This window comes from Stenella coeruleoalba (assembly GCF_951394435.1).
Source record: "Stenella coeruleoalba genome assembly, chromosome: 7".
Classification (NCBI taxonomy): domain Eukaryota; kingdom Metazoa; phylum Chordata; class Mammalia; order Artiodactyla; family Delphinidae; genus Stenella; species Stenella coeruleoalba.
This window is the reverse complement of record NC_137153.1, coordinates 17,659,010-17,679,137: the sequence shown is the minus strand read 5'-3', so window position 1 is coordinate 17,679,137 and position 20,128 is coordinate 17,659,010. Positions and strand designations below refer to the sequence as shown.

The following is a 20,128-nucleotide window of genomic DNA, read 5'->3' as shown; positions in this document are numbered from 1 at the left end:
GATACGAAGGAGACTCCTGAACACCTGGAAACTGGGGGGAGAGCGAAAGACGGTGCCCAGGAAGAAGGGACGACAGGGCGAGGGTGACGGTGGCCTCAGCAGAAAGAGTGTGCACACGCACCTGTGCGTGTGCACGATCATGGGGGGGAGGGGTGCAAGGGAGGGGGTACCAGCCTTCTATATTTGGCCACGGCCTTCGGTGAATTTAGCAACCTTAGTAAGGGTACCAAAAATACCTACAAAGTGCACTGAAATCTTCAGTGTGTCATCTGTCCTTCACACGTAACAGCTCCCATTTCCAAATGGTACTGCTTGCGCTTTAATGCTCTTTTACATATCCCCCATGCAGGCGGTTGCCTCCGATCTCAGGAGCTCAAAACACTGCAGATCATAAGTTCATTAATCCTTATGACACATCTGGTAACTATTAATAAAAATGACTGCAAAGTATTTTGCAGCTATAAATATTAAGAAGTCCCACGAGGCTCACGAATATAAGTATAATTATCTACATTTCACACTACAGAAAGCAAGGCGCAGAGGCATTCACCTAGCGGTTAAATGCAGACAGACTGCCCAGGGGGGTCAGTGACAGGGATGGAAAGGGACCGTGGCCTGGAGGCCAGCTGAACCTGCCATCGTGCTGTCCCGAGGGTGGCTCAAACCTAGTAGATGGGCAGGTGACAGGCAGAGGGTTGCTCCGAAGCATTTCGGGGAAAAGGTGATGGTCACTTCTCATACCATACCTTGTCATTTCCTAAACTCTGGTTTTCACATGCCACCTGAATGAAGACAGAGCAGACTGGCTCAGAATTTCATAACTAGGCATAAAAGCTAATTTGGAGACCTCCTTGCCCCAGAATAAAGCCTTAAGTCCTTGGCGTGACTTGAAAGAACCTCACCCCTCACGAGGCTGCACTTCCCTCGCTCGGCATGCTAACCCACTCTGTGCTGGACACGCCATCCTCGCACTGTCCCTTCCCCTAGGGTATCACATTCCACCTGATGAAGACCTAGTCATCTTTAAGTCTCAGCTCAAGCAACATCCACTCTTCCTCAAACTGCAGGTAAAATGCCACCTTCACTGTGTCACCCCCGATACACACATTCAGCACCTACAACATCGTCCTATTTATCTGTCGATGTGTCTCGACGGGAGCCCCTCTCAACTGCAAGCTCTCTGCAGGGTAGGGGTTATGTCTCATTCATCTCATCCATAAACAGGAACTTAATGTTTGTTGAATGAATAAACAGTTAAATAAGTGAATGAATGAATTACTTAAGTGACATGAAGGCTGAATTGTACAGTTAGATAGGATTTGGAAAAATCCTATCAAATTCCAAAATTTGGGCATAGGGGTAGGTAGAGGGCAGAAGAGATATCAGCTGAAGCAAAAAATCATCACTTTGTTCAAAAAAAAATTAAATTTTCTGATGTAGTTTTTTGTTTGAAAATGAACCTTTCCTAAAAATCACCCCTTACCCTGAATTTGATAAATTCTTACATGTCATTTTCTAATGGTTCCTAAGTGAATATGATCCTCTAAGTCTTTTTTTTTTTTTTTACAACTCTAACCAATCACTTTAATCCAAGCATAGGAAAATACAACAAGAGATGTAAGATTTATTTTTGCCATAAATACTCAATAGCTAACCTTTGATATTCGTGCTGCTAAAGTGAGAAAAATATAAGGAACACCACTGAGCTGGGGCAGTGCACATAAACAAGATACTTCCTCATCTCTGAATATGTTCTGGTAAAGTAATAAACATCAGATAAAATCAGACGCGTACAATTACTAAAGATCAAGAATCAGCAACAGCCTAACCAATATAAACAAGTGTTTAAAGGTTATGTTAATCAGAGGCAGGGTGGTGAGGCTGCCAGTGCCCCCCCACGCCGGTGCAGGGACAGGCGCTCCAGCCACCGCGGAGGGGGTGCCCTCGGACCCAACCCAGCACCAGCCTGGGCTCACGAGCAGCCTTAGGAGCTGCACTCTGGCTTTCCAGAGGGATCCAGGTAAGACTGTGCTGGCCACGATGACACCAGCACTTTTATCCACCTGGCAGTTATAGTTCTTAGTTTAAATGAGTAACTTGGCATTCTAATGGATCCCTCAGTCCTTTGTGTAGACCTGATCACCGCTGGGTGATCACATCTGGAAGGTGGTGATCCAGACCACAGGAATTCTCTAAGCAATGCCACCCAGGGAGGATGGCGGGTAGCCACCAGATGGTCCTCACCAGAGACACTGTTACCCTACCTGGCACATGCTCCTTCCAATCAGTGACATTAAAGTGTCACTGTGTCAAGCATGGGATGGTGAGTTCACTTTTCTGACCAATATTACAATCCCTCATGAGGTATGCACATACATTTGAATAGATTCTTCCAGTTTCATTCTATTCCAATCCATCTTCCAAACTGCAGTCAGAGGGGCTTTCTGAGACACAAATTTGACCACGTCACTCTCCTGCTTTGTCAATGATCCCTCATTGCCCAGAGATAATTTTTTTAGAAAGAAATGAACAAAAAAAACAAAGATGGATAGATCCTACCCAGTGTATTTCCACGGCATGACTAGTTCCTCCTTCAAATACTTTATAGAGTCATTCATTCTACAAATACAATCGCTTGCTATTTTTAATCAAACCCAGTGAAATCTCTTCAGATCACAATTGTGCATTGTTTTGTTTCTTGAATATGTCTCAGTTCTGCTACTCCCTAGGCTCTGACCTTAGTTAACCCACCTGAGTCTCATCTTCCTCTCTGTCCAACTCAGTGTCTAGTATCACCCTTTAACTCTGCGTGTCCAACATGGCAGCCACCAGCCACATGGCTTCTGAGCACTTGAAATGTGGCTGGTGTGCCTGAGGAAGTGGATTTACTTAATTTTAACTAATAATATGTAAACTTAAAGCACCTTTAAGTATGTTTGGAATGGCTTGGGCATGCGGATCTATTTTTTCAACTTCATGAACTCTAAATGCAGATCAAGATTTCCGAGGAAAATTTAGTATCTAAATTGAGATGTGCTAGAAATGTAAAATACACACCTGATTTCAAGGACTGCACAGAAAAAAAGATGGGACTGTCTCAGTAAGTTTTTTTATACTGATTACAGGTTGAAATGACGATATTATGAATATACTGGGTTATGTAAATTATTTTATTAAAATCAGTTTGACTTGTTTCTTTTTACTTTTTTTTTTTATTGGAGTATAATTGCTTTACAGTGTCGTGTTAGTTTCTGCCGTACAACAAAGTGAATCAGCTATACGTATACATACATCCCCTCCCTCGTGGACCTCCCTCCCACCCTCGCTATCCCACCCCTCTAGGTGGTCACAGAGCACCGAGCTGAGCGCCCTGTGCTCTACAGCAGGTTCCCACTAGCTAGCTATTTTGCGCATGGTAGTGTATGTATGTCAATCCTAAATTACTTTATCACAATTAATTTGGCCTGTTTCTTTTTACTTTAAATGTGGCTACTAGAGAATTCTAAATGACACATGTGGCTCATTTATTTTCATCAGACAGCAGTGGTGCTGAGCTGATGCATATAAAATCCCTGGCACACCAAGCACTCAGTACTCTTTTAAAGTACCAAGGTAATCTAGTCATTGGGATTTCGGGTGTTGTCTTCTAAGGTATTTCTAGGTAGACTTACTATATGCACAGTTTTAAACAATCAACAATTCTACCTGATGTAAGTAAAACATGGGCCAGGTGCCTACTATATTCTAAAGGTTGTGCCAGGAGATAGGGATACAATGTGTGCAACACCAGACGTAGACAGGGCCCTTCTTACTCCTCAGAAATGGGCACTCAAGGTCCACCATCTGATATTCCTATTTAATTCAATTACATGAAACAACTAAACGGCCCACTTCTTCTATCAAGAAGTAAATTGTTTTATCCGTTGATAAAAGTGAATAAGCCCATCCAAACAGACTTTTTATTTCACTCTATCATATATGTGTTAGTTCAACTTACTTGAGGCCCTAGATACAGAAAATTTTAAATACTAATATTTCTGAAGTTGTCAGGAAAGAGACTGTTCCTTATTTTTTAGGTTTTAGCTAGTTTACTTTTTAAACTTCTGCATGATAATTATTAAAATTTATTTAAGTATTTATGTGAAAAAGATTTCTATTTTTTAAAAAGAGGATGTACTATTCACTCCATCCGCTTAGTTTCTCAAGCATGCATGAAGGATGAAGGATGTTTACCTGAAACGTAGAATGGCCATCAATCTAAAAACTTAAAAACAGGGTCCAAATCTAGACCGTCCCCACCTCGGTGTGCCCTGTAAGCTAAGAATGGTTTTTACATTTTGAAGTTGTTGAAATAAATGAATACCTTGTGACATGTAAAAATTATATGAAATTCAAATTTCAGGGTTATAAATAAAGTTTTATTGGAACAAAACCAGACCCAATGTTTGGACCAGAACTACAGCTAGTTCTGACAGACACTGTTTGGCCTGCAAAGCCTAAAATGATACTATCTGGCTCTTTACCAAAAAAGGTTGCAACCTCAGGTCTCCAGAATCATACAGAAGTATACAAGGCCCATTTGTGAAGAACGACTGGCAGACTGAGGTCTCTCCCATCAACTCGTATCCTGCCTCAGAAACTACCTTCTTTTCATTATTTTTCAGATCAACTACTAACCCTGATTCTGAAGACAACCTGTCAACTTAGTGTCTCTAAGTATGTCAATATCCATACATTTCTGAGGCAAAGATAGATGGTAAGATGTTATGATTTTGGAAAAGAAAACAGAGAGAAGAGTCTCATTTTGTAAAGTAGTAAGAATGCCTAGGGCTTCCCTGGTGGCCCAGTGGTTAAGAATCCGCCTGCCAATACAGGGGACACGGGTTCGAGCCCTGGTCCAGGAAGATCCCACATGCCGCGGAGCAACTAAGCCCGGCGGCCACAACTACTGAGCCTGCGCTCTACAGCCCACGTGCCACAACTATTGAAGCCGCGCACCACAACTACCGAAGCCTGTGCACCTAGAGCCCGTGCTCCGCAACAAGAGAAGCCAGTGCAGTGAGAAGCTCCAGCACTGCAACAAAGAGCAGCCCCTACTCACCACAACTAGAGAAAGCCCGCGCACAGCCCAAAATAAAAATAAATAAATTTAAAAAAAAAAAAAAAAGAAGAATGCCTAAGAACACATCCCCAAACCAACTGAACAGAAATCACCTGCCTTGAATTCTTGGGTTTTTTTGACCACGCTGCATGGCATGCGGGATCTTAGTTCCTCGACCAAGGATCAAACCCTTGCTCCCTGCATTGGGAGCGTGGAGTCTGAATCACTGGACCACCAGGGAAGTCCTACTTTGAATTTTTTTTAAAAGTCTGTACTCCAGAAGGGCTGTGCAAACTTCCCTTTGTTAACTCAAGAAAAAGCAATATAGCATACCATATCCAAATATAAACTACAGGGGGAAATAACCTTTAAAAATAACCTGAATAATTAAGGAAAACTCAAGGCTAGAAAACAAAGTATAGATACCTTTTCTTATTTTAGTTAGTTAAGATGATGAACCCTTAAGACACCAGGATAGGCATTTATATGGCTTGTTTCATCAGAGGAGCCCAAGTATGAAGAGCCTAAAACAGCATCTTCATGCACAAGGGAAGAACCAGTAGCTGTGTTTGTTTCCCCCCATTTTATACATGGAGGAATTGCTGACATGAAACCCGGAAGAACTAGCCAAGCATCTTTTCAACTAGGCCAGAGATGCGCAGGGCGCTGCTTTCCCTACTCAAGGCCCTGTCCATCTTCCACACTGGAAGCTGTGTTGAAACCGGAGACACACATCCCTGAAGTCGACAAGGCAGCCATAAGCAAAGCGCAGGACACTTAAGAGGGGCAGACGGTAAAATAAAGATAGGCCGGAAATGCGGCTGTGTTTTTGATGGTGGAAATTGAATGTGAGCGTTAACTCTTTAATTCCCCAAATGAACCAAAGATGCCATTTGGAGCACCTAAGTTTGAAGTACATAAACAGCTTCATCTGAACACAATCTTCTAGATATATGAAAAAAGCTATTATGCCACATTAATTCAATCTAACTAATTGGAGAGCAGGAAGTGCTTTCAATTATTGTATGTGCTGTCTGAGAAACACACTTGAATATGAGTACAGATTTCATTAATTGCAGTTCATTATTTTCCAGATTAGTTACTAAACTTGCATCAGAAGGTCAAAGACAGCAATTTTGTCAGCTGCCACCTCTCTCAGTGCTGTATCTTTTGCATTTCTGGAACTCAGACAGAAACTGATTACAAACAAAAACAGATCTCCATAAAAATGACAAACATAAGTCTTTACGAATATGTTCGAGCCAAATGATTCTGTAAAATATAAGAACCTTTGTTTTTAATGACTTTCTTAAAATCTTTATTTTCTTTCTTTAAATTTTTGTATTCCTCAGAATAAACTGTTAACTTCTATCTTACAAGAAAAGATCCATGAGCCTTTTCAGATGCTGAAGTATGCACCCCCCCAAATAACAGAATCTTGATCTGAGAACCTGCTGACTCCAAAGAACAAGTTAATAAACATTTATCTTTTCATTAGATTTTCACTGTGGTTGTGTGTTTGTATCTTTGCATGAGGGAGGGAATTGAATGTTCTTGTTTGAAAATGTCAAGGACACTCTGATTAAAAGTACTTTTTTGATAATAATCATTCCTTCATTACACAACTTCTGCCTCTCTTCCACCTAATCTAGCAAAGAAAAGAGGGAAGAATGACTGGTAGAAACAGGATCTATTCCATTCCCCGGTTCTTAATGGGAATACTTTTATATTTTCAAAATCTTACTTTTACAAAATAGAAGTGACAGAAAGCCCTGGGGTTTTTTTTAGAGAGTACCCTGCTATCTACAAATCACTGTACTCATTTACGGTTGTTACCATTCTCTTCGTTAACTTCATTTCTGTTGTTCTGTGCCTTTCCTACTGCTGCTTGCCTGGAACCATCCTTACACAATTCTTCCCTGCCTTTGGTGTTGATATCCCCTGAATGCTTATACAGTCAGCTCTCTTAGTCATTGTTTGGTCAAGCTATAAATAACTTCTTTAATCCTTCCTCATAAATCATTTCTGATGTTATTCTCTGAAATAATTCCAGTTGGTCAATGAATGTCTAGTAGTAACATACCCAGAACTAAGTGCAATGATCTAAGTGTTGTCGATGCCGGAGAGAACCCAGGTGTGGTGTTTAGGTGGGCTGCTCTGAGTGTCTTTGTTACTGTGACTCTTCCAGAGGAGTTTAAGTCTCCAAATTAACTTGGGACAGAAACAGAAAAAGGAAGAAGTTTTGAGATCTTTCATCACAGTCAGGTAGGAAATGGAGAGGGCAATGGCTTTGAAAATGATGAAAAGAGAAAGTTGGGTGGGGACAGAAATGAGAGTGTGCCTGTCTTATTCCATAGTCTGCTGGGTTACCACGTACTGTCTCTGCTGATCCATTTGGGGGTTTCTGTTTAGTTTGTTGTGCCATCTCACATTAGAAATCTTAAACAAGGGGCTTCCCTGGTGGCACAGTGGTTAAGAATCCGCCTGCCAATGCAGGGGATACGGGTTCGAGCCCTGGTCCGGAAGGATCCCACATGCCGCGGAGCAACAAAGCCCGTGCGCTACGACTACTGAGCCTGTGCTCTAGAGCCCGCAAGCCACAACTACTGAGGCCCGTGCACCTAGACCCCGTGCTCGGCAACAAGAGAGGCCACTGCAGTGAGAAGCCCACGCACTGCAACTAGGAGCAGCCCCTGCTCACGGCAACTAGAGAAAGCCCGCATGCAGCAACAAAGACCCAACGCCGCCAAAAATAAATAAATTAAATAAATAAATTTAAATAAATAACTTTTAAAAAAAAGAAATCTTAAGCAGGGTTACTATCTATTTTTTGTCTCTAAGTTTTATGCAATGTTAATACCAATATTTATCCCTTCCTGTACTGTAGAATTGATCCAGATTCCTTTTAGGCATGTGCACTGATTTCTATTTTTCTGGGTTCTATCTTTGATGTCATTCTAAAACCTATATAAGTTTTTTAGTCCGGTATTGATTATTGAATGACTATTTATACGGGCCATTGAAATTAGTGTACTAACAAGGCAGTAGTAGCCAATTTAAACCAGAATCAAGACAGAGAGCAAGCTTCGGGGTATTTGTGTATTTCTTTACGCTACACTACATACCTCACACAGAGCTATGGCTAAGCCAGGCAGTGGGCAGGGTGGTCTAGGAACGTTCATCAGCATGAATTTTGTCCTAGGCTTTCTGGACTGGTGATACAGAGGAAGGCATGGTGTCCCTCTATTTCTGTAATGCATCTAACAAAGTCTCCCATAATCTCTTTGCTAGGGAGAGGGGGAAACGTGGGTTGGAGATGGAAGTTACTGAATATGCAGAGCTGAAGTGTGTCGCTCTGTAACCTGGGGAGAGATCTCTAGTCACATATGACAGAGTTCTCTCTCACGCCCTAATGTTCCATATTTTGTTTGTGACTCAAATGCAGACTATGCCCTTCAAAGTTTGCAGATGATAGTTAGGACAGAAGTATTTTTTAAATAATTATACAAAAAATATCTTGCTATCCTAGGAATGTTGAAACAAAATCAAGATGAAAAATTTTCTAAATGAATCTGAAGATCCTTATTTAAGTATTTTTATACTTCAACTAAACAACATAATAATAAAAAGAGAAGTGCATTGACAAGAGTGTAAGCAAATAAACAAGCAAACAAAAAAGGGGAACGTTAATTGACCAGAGCACAATGAACTAAAAATACTTGCCTTTAAAAAAAGTGCAATCATATGCCACTTTGGTAGAAGTACATTATTCAAAAGAGGACAGTGACAGTTGCACTATTTTCAAGCATAGGGGTTACAGTATCACTTCTGGGCTCCCCACTTTAAGCAAAACCCTGGCAAGACAACGGAAGAATGATGAGGCATTTATTATAAGAGATATAGTTGACTAGTCTTCAGCTATTAGGTCTGGAGAAAGCCTAAAGGAGCACAGAACCTTTAACTCCTGGGCAATAGCAGAAAAAAGCAGAGGCAAAGACTAGGTAGAAATAAAACAACCTTCTTCCTGGAGGACTTGGAGGTTCCACACGGAGGGAAAAAAGTAAGAACCTCAACTTTCAGGTATCAAATCTGATTTCCAAGTGAATAGGATGCCATTAGAGTGAAGATTACTATAAAAAAATTGGGAAACACTAAAAAAATCTAGCCAATATAGCATTGCTCTTGTTGCTGTTATTTTGAAATTCCATTAACGCTCAAGTGCCCTAATTTCAAGGATGGAACATCGTTTAGGTGACGGCAACTTAAAGCATACTTAAAGTGGTCCTAGTAAGGGAAACCTCTATATTGATACTGTCATTTTAAATTATAATTTACTTCTCTTAAAACTTTAGCAGAGATAGTAAAAATGAGAACACAAGCATCTTTGATCAAATAAGTCCGAAATTATAAGCTCAAGCTTTCCCCTCCTTTAAGAGTAGTTCTTTAGTGGAACCTGCATTAATCTAGGAAAGAAACTTCATAAATATGTCTCGATATCTCAAATTCCCACTCAGATGTGATTCTCTCACCTCCGAACTATAACCACAGTCCTTTACACCACTGGATGACACCTGGTACATGCAAACTATCTAACATTACAAGCTGTACAAATGTCAATGGTCAACCAACATATATTTTCCATTGACTATGCCCCTGCCCTGAAGAATTACACTCTAGAGTGGAGATAACCGATAAGCATATAAACATAACAATGACTCCCAATGAAAAGATTAAATATGGGAGTACACTGTAATATGTATGGTAGATGCTATTGTTTTAGTTTGGTTGGTTCAGGCCACTCTAAACTCAAACGTATTTACTTAGAGTGGTCTTTCTTGACCATGCTATTAGCAGACAAGTCTACTAGAGACCTAGTAGCCACGCAAAGACTTTGGGAGAGAGCAGTCCAAGTAGAAGGAAAAGCAAGTGCAAAACTCTTGAGACCAAAAGGAGCTTCATGGTTCATGCGACAAACAATAACAACGAAAAGGCCAATATGGCTTAGCATGGTGAACAAAGAATAAAATGAAGGGAATAGGGACTTCCCTGGTGGTGCAGTGGTTAAGAATCCACCTGCCAATGCACGGGACACGGGTTCGAGCCCTGGTCCGGGAAGATCCCACATGTCGCGGAGCAACTAAGCCCATTCGCCACAACTACTGAGCCTGTGCTCTAGAGCCCATGAACCACAACTACTGAAGCCCACGTGCCACAACTACTGAAGTCCACGCACCTAGAGCCCGTGCTCCGCAACGAGAAGCCACCACAACGAGAAGCCCGCGCACTGCAACTAGAGAAAGCCTGCGCGCAGCAACTAGAGAAAGCCTGCGCGCAGCAACGAAGACCCAACACAGCCAAAAATAAATAAATAATTAAATAAATAAAAAATAAAGGGAATAAAAGATTAAAAGTCAGGAGGCTAGATCACATAGGCCACTGTAAACCACAGTAAGGAATAGATTTTATTCAAAGAGAAGCAGTGGAAGGTTTCAAGCCATGAACTAATGTAAGGCCTTGGGAGCTCACCCTGGCTTCTCTGTGAATGACAGGACTGTGTGAGGCAAAAAGCGTCAGTTAGACCAATTGATAGGCTGCTGCATAGTCAAGGCAAGAGACGATGGCATGGATGAGTGATGAGAAATGGAGATGGCGAGAAGTCACCGGACTGAAAGTGGTACCCACAAAATTTTACTGATGGATTATTTATGAGGTGAAGCAACTAGGTGGACATTTGTGCTATACATGCTGAGATGGGCATGTATTTTGTAAGTATTTTCTGTGCTGGGAGTAGACAGACTTGGGAGCTGAAACCAGGAGTAATGCTTTGAACTTGTAAAATGTGAATGTCTAATGGATTTGTAAGTGGAAAAGCTGAACAGGTGGTTAGCTCCATGAGGCCAGCGCTCAGGGGCAAAGCCTGGGCTGGAGATAGAAATGTGAGCATTGTCAATGCATAAAGAGTTAAAAGCCACAGAGCTGGATGAGATTACCTGGGAGGGAGCTCTGGAACACCTGAATATCAGCGGCTTGTTGGAATAAAGGGTCCCAGAAAAGGCAACTGAGAAAGACTGAGCAGCCAACAGAAGGGAAGCCAGGCAAACTCAGCGCTAAGCGCTAAAGCCCAGAGACACAAATGTTTCCTGCACGATTGTCGAGTCCACGATGAGGACTGAGAAGTGCAGGCAAGATAGAGCTCTGGTGACCTTGAGAAACGGTCCTTCAAGGGAGTGGGGATTTCACCAACCAAATGGAACAGTTTAGCTCCACCATTGAGCATCTTTGTTAAGGCCACTTTTGTATTGACATTCTCATTTATTTATGAACTATGCAGCACCTGGGGGCTCTTTTTGTAACATCTTTGCTCATATATGCTCAAAAAAAGTAAACTGAATGAACAAATATTCTTAAGATATCTTCAAAATATTTCAAGATTACCTCTCTTAAACTGGACATTACAAATTGCGATTATCCACCAATCACTAGATTTCTTTCTAAACCACTGCTGTTCCTCTCATATCCAAAGGGACCAATCACTCACTGGCAAAACAGTAAAAGTAACTTCTTACGGTAGCAGGTGATTTGACTTGCTACATCAAAAGCTTAAAGTCGCTGATAATTGTAACAATGGTAGTCTGATTCAATGACTTCTAATACTGTTCCAATTTCCTTTAACTTATGTTAACTCTGTCTTCACCAAACAGCAATTGAAAAACAGTGGATATCAAACTTTAATGTGAATAAGAATCACCTTAGGTGCTTATAAATGCAGATTATTAGATGTCCCAAGGTGAGGTATGAGTTACATTTTTTTAAGGTCCGGCTGTATTTTTTTAAAGTTACCTTTTTAAAAAGCTACCATGGAAATTCTGGCACAAACAGTAAATGAATCATACTTTGTGAAACAATGATGTAGCAGTTTAGAACAGAATAACGTATGCTATGACGAACCCGTGGCAAAATCTGTTTTGCCTACCCTCACCCCCACCAAATATTAGGCTTGCTATTTCTTTTAAGCTCTCGCCATCTCAGATTCATTTTGGTAACTGTCAAGCACCCGTTAGTGCCCGGTTAAATTTAAACATTTCCAAAAATCTCGATGTTTAATTTTTTTCATACAGTATGTGTGCATCTATGCTGATATATATGCTCATATAATCCTAGAATGAAAAAATTATGTATTTGCATAGCAACCTTACAAAACTAATACCATCCCCCTTGAAAATGCACTTGTAAACTTAGAAAAGTCTTTTAAATAGTTAAGGTCTCAGGCAAGGAGACTCACCTGCATTTCTGCCACTTGAATGTTTAAGTGAATGTGGAGAAGCTGATGTCAAAAGAACTATTTCAACAACTGAACATGCACTGTATGTGTTTTTGAATGAGTATAAATAAATCCTCATTTATCATTTTCTGCTGAATTCACACCTATATGAGGCTAAAAATTGCATTTCCAACAGCCTTCCCAGGCACCATCACACAAGAGCAGCTTCCTGATTATTTGGAAAACCCTTTAACATCTTCTCTAAAACGTCCTCTAAGGCCCGGTAGAGAGTTTTAATAAAAAGGGGAAATAAGACACGTTATCACTTTTAATATTTCAGTGAAAGAACAGGTAAACCAGAGTAGAGGAAAAAAGAGGTTGAGCAGCAAGGACAGGGATGATGTAAAATTGTGTGAAATAAGAAACGAAATCAAGAATTAAAAATAGAATTACATTTTCTGTTTGGCAATACACAAACAACACTAAGTGCACTTCATAAATTTCACTATTGTTGCTCTAAGTGATATGACCATAAATCACGTTAGTAGAGTACTTGGCATTTTTTAAAAGCAGAAAGGATTGAGAGCGTCACTGCGTTTAAACAGCTCTGTTATCTCCGACGAGAGTGGAAGAGAAATTATCAGAGCTTTTACCAGGTCTGAAAGCCCAGCTCTGACGCCCCCAGTGCTGGTACCCTCTCCTTCCAGCTTCAGCGCAGCGCAGAGCATCACTGCGCCAGCAACCTATTAGGAGCACGGGCACTGTTGCCTTCGTGACGCTTTTACCTGATGTGTGAGGGGAGATGGCTGTTTGCCCCTTTTCTCGTCGCGGACGGGGAAGAGAGACTTCAGCAGCTTCGGCATCTGCGGCACGAAGGATCTTACTGGACTCAAGTAGGAGGCTGCTAGGTTACTCAGTCCTGCCAAAAATATTGAAAGGAAAAGAGATAAGGCAAAAACAATTACAGAGACATCTTCCTTACTGTAAATTGGCCACATATCCTTTGTAAGCAAATCTAACAATATAAATCAAAAAACGTATCCTTAAAAAAATTAATATTAAAAGACATGCTCTTATTATAGTTACCCTCAAACACAATGGTGTTTCCTTTTCCAATTAAATAGCAGCAATTGGGGTACTTCTAAAATGCTCTAATATCCATCGTGCCTATTAAATGTGAAGGGTAATCCAACCCCAGGCCTTGTCACTAACTGGTCAAGTACTATTGGGTTGGCCAAAAAGTGCTTTCGGTTTTTAAGTAAAAATAAAAGACACATTTTTCATTTTCACCAAGAACTTTATCAAACAATGTATTCACCCTTTTGTTCCCCTACCTTCTGCCATTTTTCAGGCAACTTCATAATTCCGTCTTCCCAAAACTTTTTTTTTGTATTTATTTTTGGCTGTGTTGGGTCTTCGTTGCTACGCGTGGGCTTTTCTCTATTTGCAGAGAGCAGAGGCTACTCTTCGTTGCGGTGCGCAGGCTTCTCACTGCGGTGGCTTCTCTTGTTGCAGAGCACGGGATCTAGGCGCACAGGCTTCAGCAATTGTGGCTCGCAGGCTCAGTAGTTGTAGCGCACGGGCTTAGTTGCTCCGTGGCATGTGGGATCTTCCTGGACCAGGGCTCGAACCTGTGTCTCCTGCATTGGCAGGCAGATTCTTAACCACTGCACCACCAGGGAAGCCCCCAAAACTTTTTATCTTTTTAAGCAAAGAACTGTTCAAGATGCCTTTTACATTCTTCCAGGGAACTGAAATTTTCTCCATTAAGAGAATTTTGTAAAGACCAAAATAAATGGAAATCCAAAGGTGCAATGTCTGGTAAATATAGCAGATGAATCAGAACTTCCCAGCCAAGCTGTAACAGTTTTTGCCCGGTCATCAAAGAAACATGCAGTCTTGCATTATCCTGAAGGAAGATTATGCATTTTCTGTTGATTAATTCTGATGCTTTTCATCGAGTGCTGCTTTCAGTTGGTCTAACTGGGAGCAGTATTTGTTAGAATTAATCGTTTGGTTTTCTGGAAGGAGCTCATAATAGAGGACTCCCTTCCAATCCCACCATATACACAACATCACCTTCTCTGGATGAAAACCAGCCTTTGGTGTGTTTGGCGGTGGTTTATTTCACTTGCCCCACAATCTCTTCCGTGCCACATTATTGTAAAGTATCCACTTTTCTTCGCCTGTCACAATTTGTTTTAAAAACAGAACGTTTTCAGTACTTTTAAGTAGAGAATCGCATGTGGAAATACGGTCAAGAAGGGCTTTTTCCCCCCTGCTTAACTTACATAGAACCCAAACATCAAAGCAATTAACATAACCAAGCTGATGCGAATGACTTTCAACCTTGATTTGGATATTTTGAGTATGTCGGCTATCTCCCAGGTGGTATAACGTTGATTGTTCTCAATTAATGTCTCAATTTGATCGCTATCCACTTCAACTGGTCTACCCGACCGTGGAGCATCGTCCAGCGAGAAACCTCCAGCAAGAAACTTCACAGACCACTTTTGACGTGTTCGATCAGTCACAGCACCTTCTCCATACACTGCACAAATCTGTTTTTGCGTTTCAGTTGCGTTTTTACCTTTCTTGAAATAATAAAGCATAATATGCCGAAAATGTTGCTTTTTTTCTTCCATCTTCAATATTAAAATGGCTACACAGAAATTCGCCAATTTGGATAAGCCTTTTTTTAAATGCACGCTGATATGACAGCTGTCACAATACAATCTAACAAAACTGTTTCGAATGAAGTTAAAGACAACTAACTGCTACTAGAACCACGTTACAGAAAAAAAACCAAATGAACCTTTTGACCAACCCAATAACTTCTGCCCGAGAATAAAATGGGGCTTTTCATTTTTAAATCACATAGCCAATGACACACTCGTACAGCTCTCCATCCAGACTTTAACCTCTTTAAAGTCAGGGACCATATCTTATTCTACTTTAACTTTTCATGCTGTTTACTGAATGAAGATGATGAAACTGACCTTTCAGGAAGACAGTGGTGTTTGAGTTGTTTTCACAAGAGAGGGACAAGTGCCCTGAACCAACCCTGTTCTTACCTGCTCTTAATTACCAAAGGCTGGGGTCAGACGTGCAGATAACGCCTATGATATTAGGAGACTTATTAATGCTTTATTCTTTGTAATTCTTTATTCTTAGCGAATAAGACTAAATTTTCAAGAAAAACGAATTCAAGTCATATGTGACTTGAAAACTGTACCCTAATTAACGCTTTAAAAAGAAGAAGCCAGTCAACTTGAGGCATCTGTATATGAGGCTGCCTGAAGAGAAGCACATGACCATCCCCACCTCTACTCCACGCTGGACCAAGATGATGCAAGTTCATTGGCAATACAGATGGTGCACGGACCTGTACGGTTAAGGTTTTACCTTTTCCATAAAGGACTATTAACTCTAAGTAAACTAGGAAAAGTTACAGAAGGATATTCTGTAATCATGAGCTCAGTCATTTAAAAAAATACAGCAAAGAGAAAGCTATTTGCCAAGAGACAGGTCAAAAGCAAAAATAGGGATGAGAGCAACAAAAAAGAGGAGACAAGGGAATTCCCTGGCAGTCCATTGGTTAGGACTCCATGCTTTCACTGCTAAGGGCCCCAGGGTTCAATCCCTGGTCAGGGAACAAGGATCCTGCAAGCCTCGCAGCATGGCCACCAAAAAAAAAAAAAGAAGAGACAAACAAAAAGTTTAAGATGAATAAAGAGGTAGAAGATATAATCATCTAAATGCTAAGAAAAAAATTAGGAATAATCTAAAGTTTTATATGCAGTTAAACTAACATTCTAGAGTGAGGATGACCTCTAATTAAATATCTAGCCAATAATCAACTAAAGGTTGCATCTATCACAGAAAAAGAGATAATCAGACATGATGTGTCTCCTAAGGGAAGTACATAAAACTACCCATTCATTTACCCTACCTTCCGTCCCTCCCTCAAATTAGCCTGAATCTGACCAAGGCTGTGGATCTAATCACCAATTTACAGGAAATACATGGGACAGAGAGTCATGTTTAAATAACCTGGTGAGGATGTCACCAGTAAAAGTAAAAATGTACAGAGTCTATGTACAAAACCTGGTCTCTTCAACAGACACAAGGCAACAGGGAAAAAAGATGAAGAGCAGATAGACTAAACAGACTTAAGACACGTATCAACTAATCACAATGTGTGAACCTTACTTGGATTTTCATTCAAAATGACTAAGAGATATTCTTGATCCAACTGGGGAAATCTGAACACTGACTAGATGTTTAATGATATTTTGGAATTATTTTTCATTTTTCTTAGGAATGAAATGTTACTGTGGGTATTACTTTAGAAATACATGTACAAGTATTTACAGATGAGATAATATCTGAGATTTGCTTTAAAGTCATTCTGAGAGGGTGTGGGGACGTAGTGGGAGCACAGATAAGTAAGCCTGGTGATGCACTGATCGTTCTGAAATCAGCATGGGGCACTGGAGGGCACACCATGATTCTCTTTCTACTTCGTCTGATATTTTCCATAGTAAAAGGATTCTTCAAAGTGAGAGCAAAATAAAAACTTTAACATACAAAAGAAACAGTTTGTCACTAAAAAAAAAGATGATTGCTAAAAGCGCTAATGATGGATACATAGTCACTAAAAAAGAAACTAAACTCAGAAGCATGGAATGAGCAGGAAGCAATGATGAGCAGAGCAAAGTGGTAAATATGCAAATCAAGTAAACACTGATTAGAATCTTTTTCTTTAATTTACAGAATTTTTAAACAAGGTAGTAGTCTATGACCAAGTAATTTCACCCTAGGTATTTACTCAACAGAAATGTTACAAAAAGACCTATACAAGAACAAGCTTTAGTCACAGTAGCCAAAAACTGCAAAAAAACCAAATGTCCATAAACAGGAGAACTGGTTAAAAACTGATAAATTCCACTGTGAGAGTGAAATATCTCTCAGCAATAAAAAAGAATAAATTACTGATACATGCAACAGTATGGATGACTTGAACAGATATGCTGAGCAAAAGAAGCCCAACACAAAAAGAGCACATACTATATGATTCCATTTAAATGAAACTGTAGAACGGGCAAAACTAATCTGAAATCAGAACACTGATGCACTGTGGGGAGTAACTGGAGTCACATAAATCTTCTAGAGCTCGACTGGGGTGTAAGTTACATGAGTAAATAAACTTGTCAAAACTCATTAAATATGACCCATAGACTAGAAAAAAGCAGTCAGAAAAAGACTAGGGGATTGGTCATGATGCTGGAGTTAGCAGGTAAGAAGTTTAAAAGCAGTTTTTATACACAGGTCCAAGGATGTAAAAAAAGATATGGTCTTAACAAATATACAGGTATGAAAGAAATATCAGCAGAGAAATTAAAACTATTTAAAAAAAGCAGCAAATGGATATTCTAAAGCTAAAAAGAATAACTGTAATTTAAAAATTCTTGGATGTGCTTAATAAAAAACTAGAAATGGCAGTAGAAGTTATCCAATCAGAAGAAACAAAAATAAGATAAAAAGATGAAAAATTATAATCAAAATAGAATAGAGCTTCTGTGACCCATAGGGCAATATTAAGCAATACAACATGTGTGCAATTAGATTCTCAGAAGGACAGAAAAGGGCAGGGGAAAAATGTAATTAACTAATAGTTGAACATTTCCCAAAACTGTTCGAAAAATCTCAATGTATAGACCCAAGAACATCGGTGAAACCCGAGCAAGATAAACACTAAGAAAACTATACCTAAGCACATCACTGCCCAACTTGCTAAGAAGAAAAATAAAGAGAAAAATTGGAAAGCAAACAACGTAAACAAAGATATACCACATGTCGTGGGAAAGTGACACAAATGATGGCTGAATTCTCATCAGAAAAGAAGTGTAAAAGATAATGCAGTGTCTTTGAAGAGCTAAAAGAAAACAAGCTATCAACTCAGAGTTCTCTACCTAGTGAAAATATTCTTTGAAGAAAAAAGTGAAATAAAGATATTCTCAAAAGGGGAGACCCATCTTCTCAAGGAAAACTGCACAATAATACAGGATATTCTTCAGGCTAAAGAGAAATAATATCAGATGAATATATGATCTTCAGGAAGGAGTAGTGACAGAAATAATAAATATGAAGGAAAATATAAAAGATTATCTATAGTTTCTTAATTTCCTTAAAAGACAAAGAGCTGTTTTAAAGAAAAAAAGAAAAAAAAAAACAACCACTGTAAAATGGGTTCACAACACCTATAAAAGCAAAAGATACAACAATAATACAAAATAAGAGGGGTGGGGGAACAGGTAAATGGAATTACACTGTTGCAAGATTCTTATATTTGTGCAGTGGGAAGTGGTAATTATTAATTCTAAGTAGACTGTGGTAAAATTAAAGATACCTACTAGACTCCTTTAACAAAGATGTTAATAAGTAAATACAGGTATACCAGAAAGCCAAAGAAAAAATAAAATACTGCAAAATATTTTTCAATTAACCCAAAAGAAAACAAAAAAGATTACAGAGGAAAAAATAAATAAATAGGCCAAACAGAAACCAACAGCAACATGGCAGAGAAAACAATAATAATATTAGATGTAAAAGAACTAAACATGCCAATTAAAAGGCAGAAATTGTCAGACTAGATAAACAAAAAACACTAAACCTAAATATGCTGTCTATAAGATAATCACTCTTAAAGATAAAAATACAGGCTAAAATTTTAAAGACTGAGGCAAAGATACACCATGCAAGCAATATGCAAAAGAAAGTTCGTGTGCCTATACTAATATCAAGCAAGACAGATTTCAAAGTAAGAGTATTACCAGAGAGCTAAAGGGACATTTCATAATAAGAAACATAACTATGTCAGCAAAAAATAACAATTCCAATGTGTTATACCCAGTAACAGAGTTTCTAAATGAATCATGCAAAAACTGTTATAATTAAAGGAAAAAATAGACAATTTCACAATCATTGTTTAGAGATTCAACACCTTCTCTCAATGACCGACAGAACAAATATGAGGGGGAAAAAAATCAGTAAAGATACAGCAGGTTTGAACAAGGTTATCAACCAACTTGACCTAATTGATATATACAGAACACTGTGCCCAAAACAGAATAGACCTTTTCAAATACACATAGAATGTTCACTAAGATAGAATATAGTCTCAAAACATTTAAAAAGATTGAAATTTTGAAGAGTCTATTCTCTGCTCATAATGAAATTAAATAAGAAATCAATAATAATAATACACCCCCAAGATATAGGAAAATGAATTAATATGCTACCCAATAACCCAGGGGTCGAAGAATAAATCAGAGAAATTAGAATATCTGGAACAGAATGATAAAAAAACACATCGTGCCAAAATTTGTGAAATGCAGAAAGAAATAACAATCAATGAAACAGAAAATAAAACCAAATTTGGCTCTGTGGGAAGACTAAAGAAAACTGACAAACCAGTTTCAAAAGTATTTAAGAAAAACAGAAAGAAAACAAAAATTATCTATTTAGAATAAAAAGAATGAACATAACAACAGATCCTATAAACATTAAATGATCAATAAAGGAACACTGTAACATTTATGTAAATAAATTTAATAATTTTGGTGAAATAGAAATTTCCCTAAAAAACATAATTTATGAAAACTTACAAAGAAATATAAAAAGTTAACTTTATAATAAAGAAATTGAAGTCATAATCTAAAATCTTCCCACAGAGAAAATTCCAGGCCCAGAGAGTGTCACTG

At 39.1% G+C, this 20,128-nt stretch overlaps 1 protein-coding gene across 5 annotated transcripts in view; it reads right to left on the bottom strand.

Annotated features, from left to right (window-relative positions):
- The window catches only part of KIF13B (kinesin family member 13B), a 187,433-nt gene that overhangs the window by 14,745 nt on the left and 152,560 nt on the right, over positions 1–20,128 (bottom strand). For all 5 annotated transcript variants that reach the window (XM_079925899.1, XM_079925896.1, XM_079925897.1 and 2 more), the window contains one exon: positions 13,148–13,281. In XM_079925899.1, the coding sequence (XP_079782025.1) occupies positions 13,148–13,281 (134 nt within the window). The remainder of the gene's footprint in view (positions 1–13,147; positions 13,282–20,128) is intronic.